General features: G+C 41.5%; 1 protein-coding gene across 3 annotated transcripts in view; it reads left to right on the top strand.

The window, feature by feature from the left end:
• The window catches only part of ABHD2 (abhydrolase domain containing 2, acylglycerol lipase), a 37,654-nt gene that overhangs the window by 1,084 nt on the left and 22,952 nt on the right, over nt 1-13,618 (top strand). For 2 of the 3 annotated variants that reach the window (XM_014251200.2, XM_005521580.3), the window contains 2 exons: nt 8,737-8,817; nt 9,655-9,855. In XM_014251200.2, coding sequence (XP_014106675.2) covers nt 9,662-9,855 — 194 coding nt within the window. In that variant the 5' untranslated portion in view covers nt 8,737-8,817; nt 9,655-9,661. Of the gene's footprint in view, nt 1-8,420; nt 8,442-8,736; nt 8,818-9,654; nt 9,856-13,618 lie in introns of those variants that run through there. The other variant, XM_014251201.2, reaches the window with a different exon arrangement.

The raw sequence follows: 13,618 nt of genomic DNA on the forward strand, positions 1-13,618 counted from the left end.
TTGACATATTCTAGTCCCTGCTGATATGGTGTCCACAGAACACTCAGTTCAGTTGTTTGCATTTGTGGTATCTCATTTTTAGGCTTTCTTTGATAATGAGTATTTCCTGGGCAGGGAGTTTTGTTATTGACAAGTAGTCTGGGGTAGCTGTCTTATCTTTCATGTGTCACCTTTTCTCTGAGGTGCTTGCTTAGTTCTCATATCACAAGAGAAGTTTCAATAGCTTCTCTTATCTCTTCTTAGATCAGTAGACATGCAGCCATTCTTCTTATTCTAGTTATCATTTATGTTGGTCTCAAAGTCAAGAGTAAGAATAGGAAGGATATGCAAAGAGAAATAAAAGCTAATGTTTGAGTTCTTCTAGTCTCCTGTCTTACTCTTAAAAATAGTTGCTTTTGCATGGGAGGTCCTCTGTGTTATTGAGTGAATTAGCTGCACAAAAGATGAGGCTGACCTACAGTTGTGCCAGACTGTCTTTTTTAGGTGTGGAAAAGATGTGGATGTTGTGGATAAAACCTTCTGTCTTCCAGAACTCCTTCTGAAGAAGTTAAATTTAAAAATTAACTTATTCTACTCTTCCTGTAAAAGCTGTATTTCTCTATTCAGGGAGTGAATAGCAGCTTAATCTCTTAGTGCTTCATAAAGCTGCTTTATTTAACTTGTCATGTGAAAACTCAGAGATCAACACATTGAAAAAGTTTTTCTGGGATGTGGCACTGGGAAGGAAAGATCGCCAAATAAAACCCTTTGACCTTGACACAGGCATATGAAGACGTTTTCTGAGTCTACAAAGTTCCAGCTCTACTCCAGATGGGATTTGATGTAAGATAGCAGACAATTATTTTAGAGCAGTGAAATTCCTGGGGTCCTACTGGATTTACTCTGTTATGTTTCTTCTTCCATAACTCTTGCCTCTTCATCCAGACTTTCACACAGCCTGCTCTGGCAGTACCTGAACTTGGATTAAGCTAGCCAAGAACAGGATTTTTCAGTCTCTGGTAGGAGTGTGAGTGCTGTGTTCTTGGGTGCTTGTAATTACTGCTGAAAGGTGCAAAGATCAGTCTGAAACTGGTTACTTGGACTTTTCAGCAAAATCCTGAGTTATCATAGTTTATTAGTACTCTGGAGTCTTCATCTATGCTTCTGAGTTTCTCTGGAAGAGTGTGTTTCATGATGTGTTACAGTTCTGAATCACTGTTCTTAATGTGCCGTAGATCAATTATCTCCTGTGCAAGTATTTGCCCTTCTTCTGCCCATTTAGCTTGCAAAGTTTAAGCTTATATGCAGTTAAATATACGATCAAACTCAGCTGATTGATTCAATTTCAATTGATTTAATTTCAGTGTGCAAGGGCACACTGCCCTTGTGGAAAGCAAAGTCCCACTTGCCCAGCAATATATGGGTGGCAGTGATGGGTACCCTGTGGGGCAGCTATCAGCCTTTTCTGGCTCTAGGAAGGCTTCTACACCCAAGGGCTTGTCTTTCCTTCACCTCTATGTTGACTTAACAATAAAGATTGTTTCTGACTGCCAGCCTTACTCTGCCAGTATCAGGCAGTAGTAATTGAAAATGCTTTGCAGAGCAGTTCAGTAAAAACCAGGTGCTTGAAATGTCATTGTGCCTGAACTCTGAGGTAGTGGCAGTGGAAGGCAGTGCCAGACTTGGCAGAGAGCAAACAAATTTATCTGTATCTCTAGACTGCCTAAGAAGTGCAGTTGTCTATTACTCTCTGCTGTTGAGAAATGCTTTCATTTCTCCTTATCATGGGTTCAGTCTGACTAAAATTACATTGACAGCTTCTCTGCTAATATGGGTTGAGGCCCTGCAAACACCAAACTTTTCTGAAATGTCTCATGTCTTATTTGCAAGTAACTGAGCTACAGCCCTATTCAGGGCATTGAGTTCTCAAAAAGTGTAGTACAGGTTCCTCATAAGAAGGAATAAGTGACTGCTGCTGAGAGGCTCACTGTTGAGTAGCTTGTCCTGCTTCTAAACTTACCTCAAAGCATCCTCAAAGATGCTTTTGTATAGAGCTGCAGGTTCTAAAAAGCGTGTGCAGAGAGGGTTCAAGCCTGGCTTTCCCTTATCTGGAACACCCAGTTCTGTGAAGTGTTGGTTGAGCATATGTGAATATGCAGGGTTGTACTGAGTGTAATAAGCACATGCACAGTCATTTACAGTGAGCCTCCTTGTAAGAGGTAAGGACAAAATGTCCTAAAACATGAGCCTGTAATACCCCTAGTCTGTCACTCTGATTCAGCAGGAGAGAGGGCTATATAGCCCTTTGCACACTGAATTGCTGGTGACTGCTGTAGTGCTCCAAAACCTCTCTTTTAGTTGCAGTCTGGGAGGACCTGAGTATCCATCAGTGGTGGTAGCTGGGTGTTGGTCAGCCCCTGTCTCTTTATCTGTAGTTCTTCTGCTCTGAAACGTTTTTGCTTAATTTTCAATGTATTTGTGTGAATAACGTTACTCCTCTAGTGTGAGCCTTCGATCTGTCATGGACAGACTGTGAGAGAATGACTCTGCAAATCTTCTGCTCCCCTGTGGAGAGGAGCTGCTCATCAGGGGAACAAAGTAAGCAAGGTGTTTAAAGACCTCAGTGGAATGGCACCTCAGCTTTTCATCGTGTTCAGTATAGGTGTTTTCAGGCTGCTTCAACCGCACTGTTCGCAAATAAAGTTCTTACCTGTGTTATGTTATAGGTGGGCTTTCCCTGCTGTGTGTGGAGCATATTCCTCGCTCAACCCTCTAGCTGAGCAAGACATCCGTGATGTCCTTGGATTTTGAGCTGTCCCTCCAGTATGTTCAGCTGAGCTATGTGGCAGTGTGGGAATGGAGGAGTTGGAGTCAGAGGATAAATGAGGCTTTAACAATGTGATGCTTCAAAATATAATGAAGGAATAGAGCAGACTTCCTTGATGGGGATTGGTCTATAATGCAGTTTTTATTAGCTCACTTAGCTCTCTGTGGCTTGAGTCCAACAGCATTCCCTCAACTACTGAGCATGGTTTGTTGGCTTCTCTACAGTCTGTTTACTCTATTTCTTCCCCTGAGCTTAATGCTGCTCCCTGGCACAGTTATGTGGTAGGCAAGGGACACCTGCTAATGCTGTAAGACTGTGGAAAGGTGTTACCCAACATTTCTCTCTGTACCTAAAAGTTATCTTGACCTCTTCTACAAGGACCTGAAGCTTTGCCCCTGTAGTTACATAAGGTGGTGGTTAGGGAGACAGTCTGAGTCTCTGCACCTTATCTTAAAAGAAAGGCTTGTGTTATTTGATTACTGCAATTAATTGATTTATCTGAAGTCAGAGTCTGATCCTGTCTTGGTTTAATCATGTTCATGAGGTGTGTGCAATAAAAGCTAATTCAGAGGTTTTCAATCCATTTGACATAATCAGGAACCAGGATAAGGTGATGTAACAAGGACTCTTCATAGCAACCTTAGGTAATGTATAAAAGCTGCTGTCCTGAAGCAGAACTATCTCTGATCAGTTAAAATTATATTGTAGGGAAACAAAAGTAGTTCCTGTAGTTAGAAGGAAGTGAAAATCAAGGCTCATTTGACTGTAAATTAACCTTCTTGGAGAGGTGAGAGTGCTGAAAAACCTTTGGCCCTCTTGGCTATAGATTTATTCTTGGGTGCATTTCTAAGCAGCCTGCCTTGGGATGTACACCCACAGCCCTCTGAGATGCTTGATTTCTGCTCTGAAGATGTAGAACCCCTCAAGGGCAAGGTAAAAAGCTGCAGTTCAAGGCACCTGTCTTTCTGACTGTGCTGATGTTTCCATGTGCTATGAACTTTATCCCCATAACCTCCCAGTACCTCTAAATTTAGTATGAGGCAAGTATTGTAACTGATGAAAAGGTCAAACTCCAGTGAAGGTACCGGCCAAGAAATTTTTTTGGAACAGAGTGTAAACAATACTTGCTAGTTTCTGTGCTTACTGGTTTCTGTACTTGCCAACCAGCCAAATCCTGGCCTGGGTATGGCCCTGGCACAGGGAGGGATTTGCACTGAGGACTTCAATAGGCTGTCCAAATAGTGTTCTTTTAATCATCCTTGTGATGGGGTGTGTCAGTGTGCCCTCTTTATTTGCAAATAAAATCTGTCACATATTGGACGACAAACCCATGGTGGGCTTTGCCAAACTCCTGAGGACTGCATTTTATCTCTCATTGCCACATCTGACCCTAAACTTAAGTGCCTTAAGTACTCAGCTAATTCTTAATTATAGCCTCTGTGCTTTGAGGCCTGAGACTTAGCTGACTCTTTTAAATGGCCAGAAGTACTGAGTGATACATCAAGATCTCAGCATTTGCTTCTGACGTGTTCTCTGAGCCACACTGAAGGTAATGGGAGGTTCTGCACTGGATGAGCTTGGGCTGGTTAGATGCCAGTCTCGAGATAAGTGGTGTTATGACTTGGTTTATGTGCTTAAGCTGATGAGGCATAGTATTGGTGTGGCCCTAAAATACTTGCCTGTGTAATTTTCAGGGAAGAAAGCAGTTTAGACTTAACACTTTGCCATAAAAACAAAGACATTCTTAATACAAGTGCTGGACAAAAGACAGGCTATGAAACTGTACAACAAAGCTTGAGGCGTTCTTTGAGTCCCCTTACACAGGTTCTGTACTTGTGTAGCTTGTCCTTCAGTGCTTACTCTGGCAGCCTTTCCCATCAGGACACATTTCAGAGCCTTTCTCAAGGATATTCATCTTCATCTGGATGGTCTCTAAACATCATCCTCTGTATTTAAACTATTGAAAGCTCAGCAGTGGGACACTTCCATACACTTCCTGGAGTGACATTTGGGTAATATGCTGGCATAAAACTTGTCTTTGTTTAAAAAACTATGCAGTGCTCTGACATTTTACCCTTTCCTTAATAAAGTTCCTTTCCCCCATAATGTGGTTCTAAATATCTTACCGGGTAGCGACAGCCTGTACCTTCTGGTTTTGCAGTATATCTTACAGAAAAGTTATTAGCTTTGGCTGCTATTAAAGATGAATAATTTCCTGGAAACATTCCATAAAGAACTAACTTCAGCCTCCCTCCTTAAAAAGGTGGGAAAAAAACCCTCAACTTACTTTTGACCCCAGTCTGCCTAGGCACAACTATTTAAAGTAGGGTGGATTTGCTTTCTTCATGTCTGATACACTTGCTTTCAGAATTTTATTCCCAAGCAGACACTAAAATATATGAAACCAGTCTGAGAAATGTCTGATATGGTAGTTAAAGTCTGCCTGCTTAAATCTGTCAGAAATGGCCTCTTTGGCTCTTTTGAGCCCTAGTGGGTAAGAGTATTACTCAGCTTGGTAAGCTGTAACTGAATAAGAAAGGGAGTTTTTAAAGACTCTCACTGCTGCCCAGGTGTTTTTCCAGTGTTTTGGTGTCTAGCTGAGCTCTGAGAGCATCAGTGAGCCAGAATGGTGCAGGGTGGGGAGGCATCCGTGAGGCTTTTGTACCAAGCTGCCCTTCCTGGAAATGTCATTTTTTTTCAAGATTCTTCAGTCCGTGTAATGGAGAGTAGAATATCTCCTTAGTGGAGCCCCTTTCAAAGAGGCCTTTGCTCTTTGTGTTCCTTGTAGCTGCATCCTTGCATTAGCCTAAAGCATTTCTAATGCTTCAGTGAAATAAATGAGTCTGCCAGGCTTTGAATGGCTTGTTAAAAGGCCTGAGGAGGGAGGATCCTGTGGGAAAAGCTTCCTTTAAGATCTTTGCTTTTTTAATTTTGGCTTTCCAGTATGAAGAGTCAGACTCTGCTTCTGTGGGTGGAGGAGCTGTAAAGCTTGGTAGCTACCAAATCCTGTGCGTGGCCTGTTGAGTCACAGTAATGTCTGTCCCTGGAAGTTTCCTCTCCACAGGAAAGCTGCAACTGAAATGTGTACAGGTCTTGGATTTGTTGATAGTTGTGAATTCACTTACTGTGCAAGTAAATATTTTGATGATGTCTATCCCAAAAACCCAGTGTTTTTGAAAGGCTACACAAAGAATTTGCTAGTAGCTCTACTGCCTTTTGTTGTACTTGTCTGTTTCTGTCTGGAAAGGGTGAGACTTGGGATTTTCTCTTGTTATACTTGTAAAGATGAAGTGTACTCTGTTAACAGCAGTGCTGAAGTGTTTCCTGTAACATGATTTTCAGTTTTTTGTGATAAAAGGGCAAATGAAAAGACTACAAATCCAGCACTTGCCTTCCAGTGATTGATTTTAAAGTTATCTCTGTTAGAATTGGGACTTAACAACATTGCCAGTCTTTGGGGCTGTTATGCCTGTAAGTGATTTTAAAAAAAGAATTGTGCAATTAAGATGGTTCAAAATAGCATCCTTGGGGCCAGGAGCTTCAACTTCTTTGGGTTCCCCAATGTGGACCTCAGATGCTTTGGTGGATGGAAAGGTTTGATTGCTTCCAGTGGTATGCTTTTTGGTAATTTTGCCTAGCCTGCTGGAAGTGAATCCAGTGTTTTGTATATGGAAAAAGCCAAATGTTTGTCTGTTTAGATTAATGCTGACCCAGTTAGAGGAGATTCTAGATTAAAATTTGTCTGGCTCAAACCTGTGGTTATCTATTTATTATTTTTTTTTAAACAGACAAGTTTGAGTCAATGCAAGAAGGGTTTAACAAAACAGAAGCAAGGTGACCTCATCCCAGCTGGTTAAATAGGGAGACATTTGTCCATGTGATTAGAGGCAAAGCTTAAATCCATTTTAGTAAGCTAAACCCTTAAAATTTTAGAGCTGAGTGCTTTGACTCAGCCCTTGCAAATCTGTCCTGGCTGAGACGGGTCAATTTAGGTCTTCAGAAATACCAGACTTTAGAGCAAGTGCCTCAAGTGACACAGCTGAATCCACAGGGCATGGAGTATTCATGGACTAGATCCACTGCTTAAATAACCACTGCAGAAAGCTGTGCAATTGAAGCAGTGCCAGTTTTGTGTTACACCTACAGGCTGATCTGAGCTTTTGGGTAAAGATTTTGACAAATACATGAACCTCTAACACGTTTGAGGTGCGTAAGTTCTGTGAATGTGTGTTTTAGACTGTCTAAAATGGAAAATACTAGTTCATAAGTGTCAAATCATAATCCTGCCTACCAACAGCTGATTTTTCAGCTGAAAGTAATGGCAAGCTGGTATGTTGTTTTAAGGGAGTGACAGGCTAACATGAGACATAAAAGTTTCAGAAAAGATGTGGTGTGTTTGTAATCTGAGGATTACAGGGGAGAGAACATTCTCAGGGAGATAGGGCTTAGTTGGATCAATTATACCGAGTCACTAGTACAAAATCCTAATGACTAATTGTGCTCAGTTTTATTTTAAAAAAATCACTAAGGTGAAAGCTGTAAGCAGCAAACTATCTTAAAATCCAGGTGTCAGGATGGTCTCGGGTATTAGTGTCTCAATTTTCTGAATAAAACAATGATGGGAAGATGTCAACAGAACTTCTGGGAGTTTGATCTGAGGGAGATTTTCTTGAGCACCTGATTGTCCTTGAGTTCAGGAAGCTGGCCTGTTCTTCAGCCAGTTGTGCCTTCCCTGGTGAAACCATTGCTGTAGTTTGCCTGTTGTCTCCTAGAGAACTGATGGTAGTGCTGGTAGAAGCTTACCAAGTAGACATGTGAAACAGCATTCTGCACCTAAACATTGTTCTTGAACTCCTCTCATGATGCCCATGCAATCTTCTGAGTTGAAGAATAGAAGGCTTTTTCCTTTCCCTTCTCCTGTGAAGCTCAGAATTGGAAAACAGAAGCTGAAGAGCTGTCCAAGATTAAATGTCTCTGCTTCCCTGGCTCTGTTCTGCTATGCAGATGGCTGTGGTGGCAGAAACTTGCAGCTTTCTACCATGCTATTAGTCAGTAGCTGATGTCATGTGTGTTTTCTTCTGAGGGGTTTTGGTGTAGCTACACAGAGTACAGAAAGTACTTCTGAGACTCTTTACTCCTGCTATAAAGGAGAGTAAGACTTTGATATGGTCTGTCCTGATAGCGTGTTTTCCATTTGGAGGCAGCAGCTGTGGTAGAGAGCAGACAGTTCTGGAGCTTTTCCTGGAAGCTCTGAGTCCCCATCGATTTGTTGTGCCTGTGGGATGGTAGTTCTAATAGCAAGTATTGCTTACACTTCTATGGTCACAGGCTGAAAGCTTTTATTGGCAGCATCAAAATCTTGTAACAAGCCTTTTTGCATGTGCCCTAGTATTAATTAGGTGGCTGTGTCTGAGCCTCCTGTGGCTCCCACGGTGTTGAAGTGTGATATGTTGTAACATCTCAAAAAGGAAGTGGGAACAAGCAGAGACTGTTTACAAGCTTCCATCTGAAGTTGTAATAAAAGTTGCAGGAAACTTCTTTCAGCCTGGCTTCACACTTCAGTAACATAGTAGATATTGCAAAGTTGAGGAGAGTATCCTGCAGAGCCTAGTCCTTTAAATAGGAAGAGATTTGGGTAAGTTTTCTGAGTACAATGTCTCATTGTCTTGCCGAGATGAAGTCTCTGCTCATGAAGTTGCATTTGCCTACTGCAGATGAGTTAATATGCTGTAGGCAAATGATCTAGTCTGGAATATGTTCACTGGCAACAGATTTCTGATGCAGATGGATCAGAGTTGGTTATGATTGACTACACAAATAGCTTGCCATGTCTGTGATGGGACCTTTGTATAAATTTGTGTTCATCCTTTCCAGCTGAGAAATGCAGCTTTATCAGTAATAATCAATTTGCTTTCCCTCCCCACCCACAGGGTAGCTCTGGCAACACGTGGACCGGTGACAAATCTTCTGAGGACTGGCAGTTTTTTCTAGCTTGAAGAAAATTGAAATTGGTAAGGCTTGGCTTGTCACTTATCTTACATGGTTACCTGTGTGACTAGGAAAGACCCAGGGAAAAACCTGTCCATTCAACAATAAATGAGATGCTTTTTTGACCTGCATGTTCAAAATGAGCTGGATCAGTTTAAGAATTTGATTTCAAGCTGGAAGGATATGTTTTTTAAATTTCATTACTTCTTCACTCTAAAGCCCTTTAAAGAGTAGTTAATTATTGTTAATTACTATTATTTATCTAGTTCTTCAGCTGCAGAACTGCAGTGACTAAAGAGAAATGCTGAAAATGCCAATACATAAAGTGACCATCTTAAGTGCAGGCAGGATTTAGTACCAGTGTTCTCATGGAACTACAAGACTCAGGATGAGGAGCTAACACAATAGTTCTTTCAGGTGCTGCTTTTCAAGTCTGGCTTGTACACCTGTGAAGGAACACATGTCCAAAGCTGCCAAGGTACTTTTATAGCCTGGCTTTTCACCCAGCTTCTGTTTGACCTGGGTAGTCTTGGCCAAAATCCTGCATGTATTGACTGGCTGCAGAGCAGGGGCTGACACCTGAGACACTGATGCAATTCTAGGGCAGCACTGATTAGGAATAAATCTCTTCCACAGCTGATCATCCAGTTTTTCTCCGGTTGGTCAGGGTGTTTAGAACAATACCAACTAAATTTTCTTCCAGCTTAAAAGTTGCTAGTCTGAGTTGGGATACTAGGATTTCCTGGCAGTGTTGACTGACAAATTTAGTTGGTTAGCACAAATGTGTATGTAACGTGACAGTTGATAATCATATCCAGCACTGTATTTCTAAGAGCTTTAATGTTGTTTTTTATCTCCAGGCTGAAAATGAATACAATGTTGGAAACCTCTGAGCTGCCAGCAGTGTTTGATGGGGTGAAGCTAGCTGCAGTTGCTGCTGTTCTGTATGTTATTGTTCGATGCTTGAATTTAAAAAGCCCAACTGCACCTCCTGAACTCATTTACCAGGACTCTGCTTTGGCTCGCTTTCTACTCAAATCCTGCCCACTTTTGACCAAAGAGTAAGTAGTATATTTCTCCCATGTTGACCTGTATTACAGGAAGAAGAGCTGCACTTACCCATTCTTCCTCATATGTTTCATAGACTTGGTTTCAAATGAATGTCAGGGTATACTCTTACTAAAATAAATCTTTTCTAAGTCAAGCATTTCTTTATTATCTTGGGTACTTGGATTTATTACCAAGCCTTGTTGTGTGGCATTTTCTACAGATGTATAGAAAAAGTCATCACTATCCATCTTTATAGAAGCTGTATGCTGATATTATTCTATAACAGCACCAATAGCCCACTGTCTGTGGAAATGGGGGAGGGATGGATGCAGTCAGCACTTGTTCATGTTCTTGTACTCCCTTTTATTAGGGAAGGAATCTGTTGGGGCTCACAGGAAGGAAACATTTCCATGGTGTGTCAGTGCCCTTATAATGAACACAGGGTTGGCTATTAGTTTTAAAGTGCCTGCTCTTATCTGAAGTACTTCAAGTTGATTGAAAACTAATGAAATTTATTACTGGTGGAGCACATCCTAACTAGTTTAATAAAGTAATGACATAGAGGCCAGCTCTAAGCCTGTTGAATACACTTTCAGATTGACCTTGTGTCAGCTGTGTATTTGAGCAGGCTGATCCCTGATCTTCCATTCCAAGACCTCCAGAATCAGTGCAGCTGCCCTTAGCTTCACCAAGAACATTCTCCAATAATAGCTAGCATTTAGTACAATTTCATGAGGCTTTGGAGGGACAAGGACTTTGATTACAGTATTTCTCTTCTGCAATCACTTTGAAAACTTGCAAGTCCTATTTAGAAGCTCTAAGTACATCAATTATATAGTAAGTGCTGAGTGCAGCTGCATGAACTTTCCTTTTGGATCTCAAAAGTCAAGCTGACTTAAGGATAGTCATTTTAGGGGAGATGAGAGGCTTTTAGCAGTGCTGTGTTAGGTGCCTTGATTACATAAGATGTTAGGCCATGGGGTCTGTAAACTTTTAGAGGAAACAAAGCATTTTCTGTTGAAATTGGAACCCAGAGAGGGTTCTGTGATGCAGTCCTGGTTGGTGGTAACATAAATGTGTTTGGATTCTTGATTATGTCTACTGCCTTAACTGCAAAGCAATTCCTTTCCTGAAAAAAATGTTGAGGTGGTTTGCATTACTTGGGACTTCAGATACTTGCCACCCCAGTGTTGCACTCCAGTATGACATGTCCCTAGTCACTGAAGGAGCAAGCATGGAAGCTGTGCCGATTACCAGCCTTGAAGGCATATTGGTATCAGGCTAGTCTTTGGAAATGGATTGTAAGCTAATTTAGAGTCCGTTTTCCTGCTATTTCAGCTCTGTTCTCACAGCACAGGCTCCTAGTACTGTTGTATTAGGGCCAAGTCTTTGACTTTCAGTTGGAGAGCAAAGCATTCCCAAAAGAGTGAAAATGCAAAACATGTCCAGCAGTATTTAGACATCTGTTGTGCATTAATTGCAAGAGTGATGAGCTGCTTGCAGAGCCCTGGTATTGTGTTAATAGTGTGCAAGTTTGGTTTGTTTGCTTCCTCTGGATCAGCTGAGCTCAGGCTTGCAAGCTGCTCTGAAGACTGTAGCAGTCATCTCCAATACCTGCCTCTTGGGCAGAACATTGTCTGAAGGACTTCCATGACCAAAGGAAGCAAACTCAGCTGAAACAAACCAGAACAAAATGTGTCAGTAGATAGCTGTTCAGTCCTCCTAACTCTATATCTCTGTTCAGGAAGACAGGACTATTGGGAATATAATTGCTATTGGGAATTGAAAGAGTTTACAGGAAAGACAGCTCTAAGATGTATATGTGATTATTTCTTTTTACTATTTTAGTGATGTTATCACAGACTTTTTTCAATATAGAAATTAAAAAAAAAATCAAAGAAATCCTGTCTTTAGGCATGAAAGTCACCTGGAGACTAAAGGGGAACAAATGTATTTAAATTCCTGCAATTATGCATGAAACAGTTTGTAGGATAATTAGGAAAAAGCTATGTGAAAACAGCTTGTGCCATACTCCACTGAAAAATCTTGCAAGGCTTTGATTACTTGCTAATTATTCAGAGTGTTAGGAAAGCTGATTAAGCAGCTCTTTTCAGATTCTACCATGAAAGCAAAATAAGTAGCCCAGCAATCCCTTCTGTTATATTAGTACTGGGGTTGTTGTCAGATCTGTTATAAGACTAATTCTTCTGTGCAGAGGAATGTTCACAGCTGTGAACTGGCTTTCAGACCTGGTTTGTTCAGCTCCTGCTTAAAGGAGGAAGGGATGAGGGCACTGCTGTGAAAAACAGGCTGGCAGGGAGAAAGAATAACTTGGCTTGTTTCTGCTATCTGTGCAGGTGTTTAAAAATTCTTAGAATAAATACTTTTGGACTTTATTTTCCCTTTATGACACAATCCTCACCTCTGGTCTAATTCAGTGTGTTGTAACTGTGGTTATCACTCAGTAAGCCAAGTGGTGGTGGATGAATAATTGAAGAACTTTGAATTGTAAAACTGTCTGGGATGGCTGTGTGCCAGGTACCTTGTACTTGTGGATGTTAGTACTGGTTTTTACAGTTCTGTAAACTGCCAGAAACTTTCTACATATCTACCAAACTTTGGGAAGCAAGAGAATCTGTCTTCCTAGAGCTCATGTTCTGTTACTCTTTTTTCCATTCCTCTGACCCTGTACTTTGGTTTACCAAGTGGAGTAGCATAATCAGACCCTTTTCTTTTGAAATTGCTGCTTCTCGTATGGAAGCTCTTGCAATTCAGCACAGCTATTGGTGCCCTTGAGCTCTTGGGCCTAACTGCTGGTGGCAGCTGTGTCCTTTTCCTGTCTTTCAACAGGGTACAGAAAGTCCTTCATCTGCTCTTATTCCTGTAGAAATGCAGTGCTGGCTTTTTGATTCATGAGGGTAAATTTGGCCAGTGCTTGCTGTACTAGGCTAGACATTTTTGGGCTGTTTACAGTTTATTTTAACAAAGTATGTGTGTCTTTATTGCTGTAGAGATGTGGCACGTGTCTTCTGTGTAGAAAATAATTATCCTTGCTGTCTGCACACTTTTTATCATCAGTAAAGGCAAGCTCCTCAAAGACTGAGGCAAATGACTGTCAAGCCTGTTAGTAAACACTGTCAAAGATCCAGCCTAGATCCTTCTTATCCTTTGTTTGCACACCAACCTATGCTGGGTGAGCAGGCTGCCTGATACCCGAAGACTTTTTCACTGTCACTGCTTTTCTCTTAGATGCAAGGAGATGAGTAGTCAGAAAAGCTGTCTTCAAGCTTTTCAGCGTTCTTTTCTTCCCCCTAATAGCAAGCAGTGTTTGATCCCTGTCAACTCCTAGGTGTTTTACTCTGGGAGGAACACTTCCAGGAGAATAATAAACTAGAAGAACAGTGTTACCCCTGAAGCTTTGGCAGGTGAACATGCTGAGAGGTAGAGGAGAGTGGCAGCTCCCTGCTGGTAAGTTGAAGCATTGACCTTGCAGAGAAGCAGCCTCGGGGGGTCTGAGTTTTTGCTGGGTGCTGTGGCATTGGCAGCAGCTTTGTGTTCTCCAGCTCTTATCAGCAAGGAATAATCTAAGTGCTGTAAGTCTTCATGCCTTGTTTTGACTAAAATACTTTTTGTAGTCACTGGTGGGGGAGGAAGGGTATGATGGGTGCTTTACTAAATAACAGCTTAAATGGTGAAGGAGGTGCTTTAGGCAAGGAAGCCAGTCTGTACTTTTAAATAGTTCTGACTTCATACAGGTACTGTGGGCAGCAAACA

Source organism: Pseudopodoces humilis, chromosome 16, assembly GCF_049639895.1.
Source record: "Pseudopodoces humilis isolate 2021_Gansu_Grassland_sample_001 chromosome 16, ASM4963989v1, whole genome shotgun sequence".
NCBI classification, from domain to species: Eukaryota; Metazoa; Chordata; class Aves; order Passeriformes; family Paridae; genus Pseudopodoces; species Pseudopodoces humilis.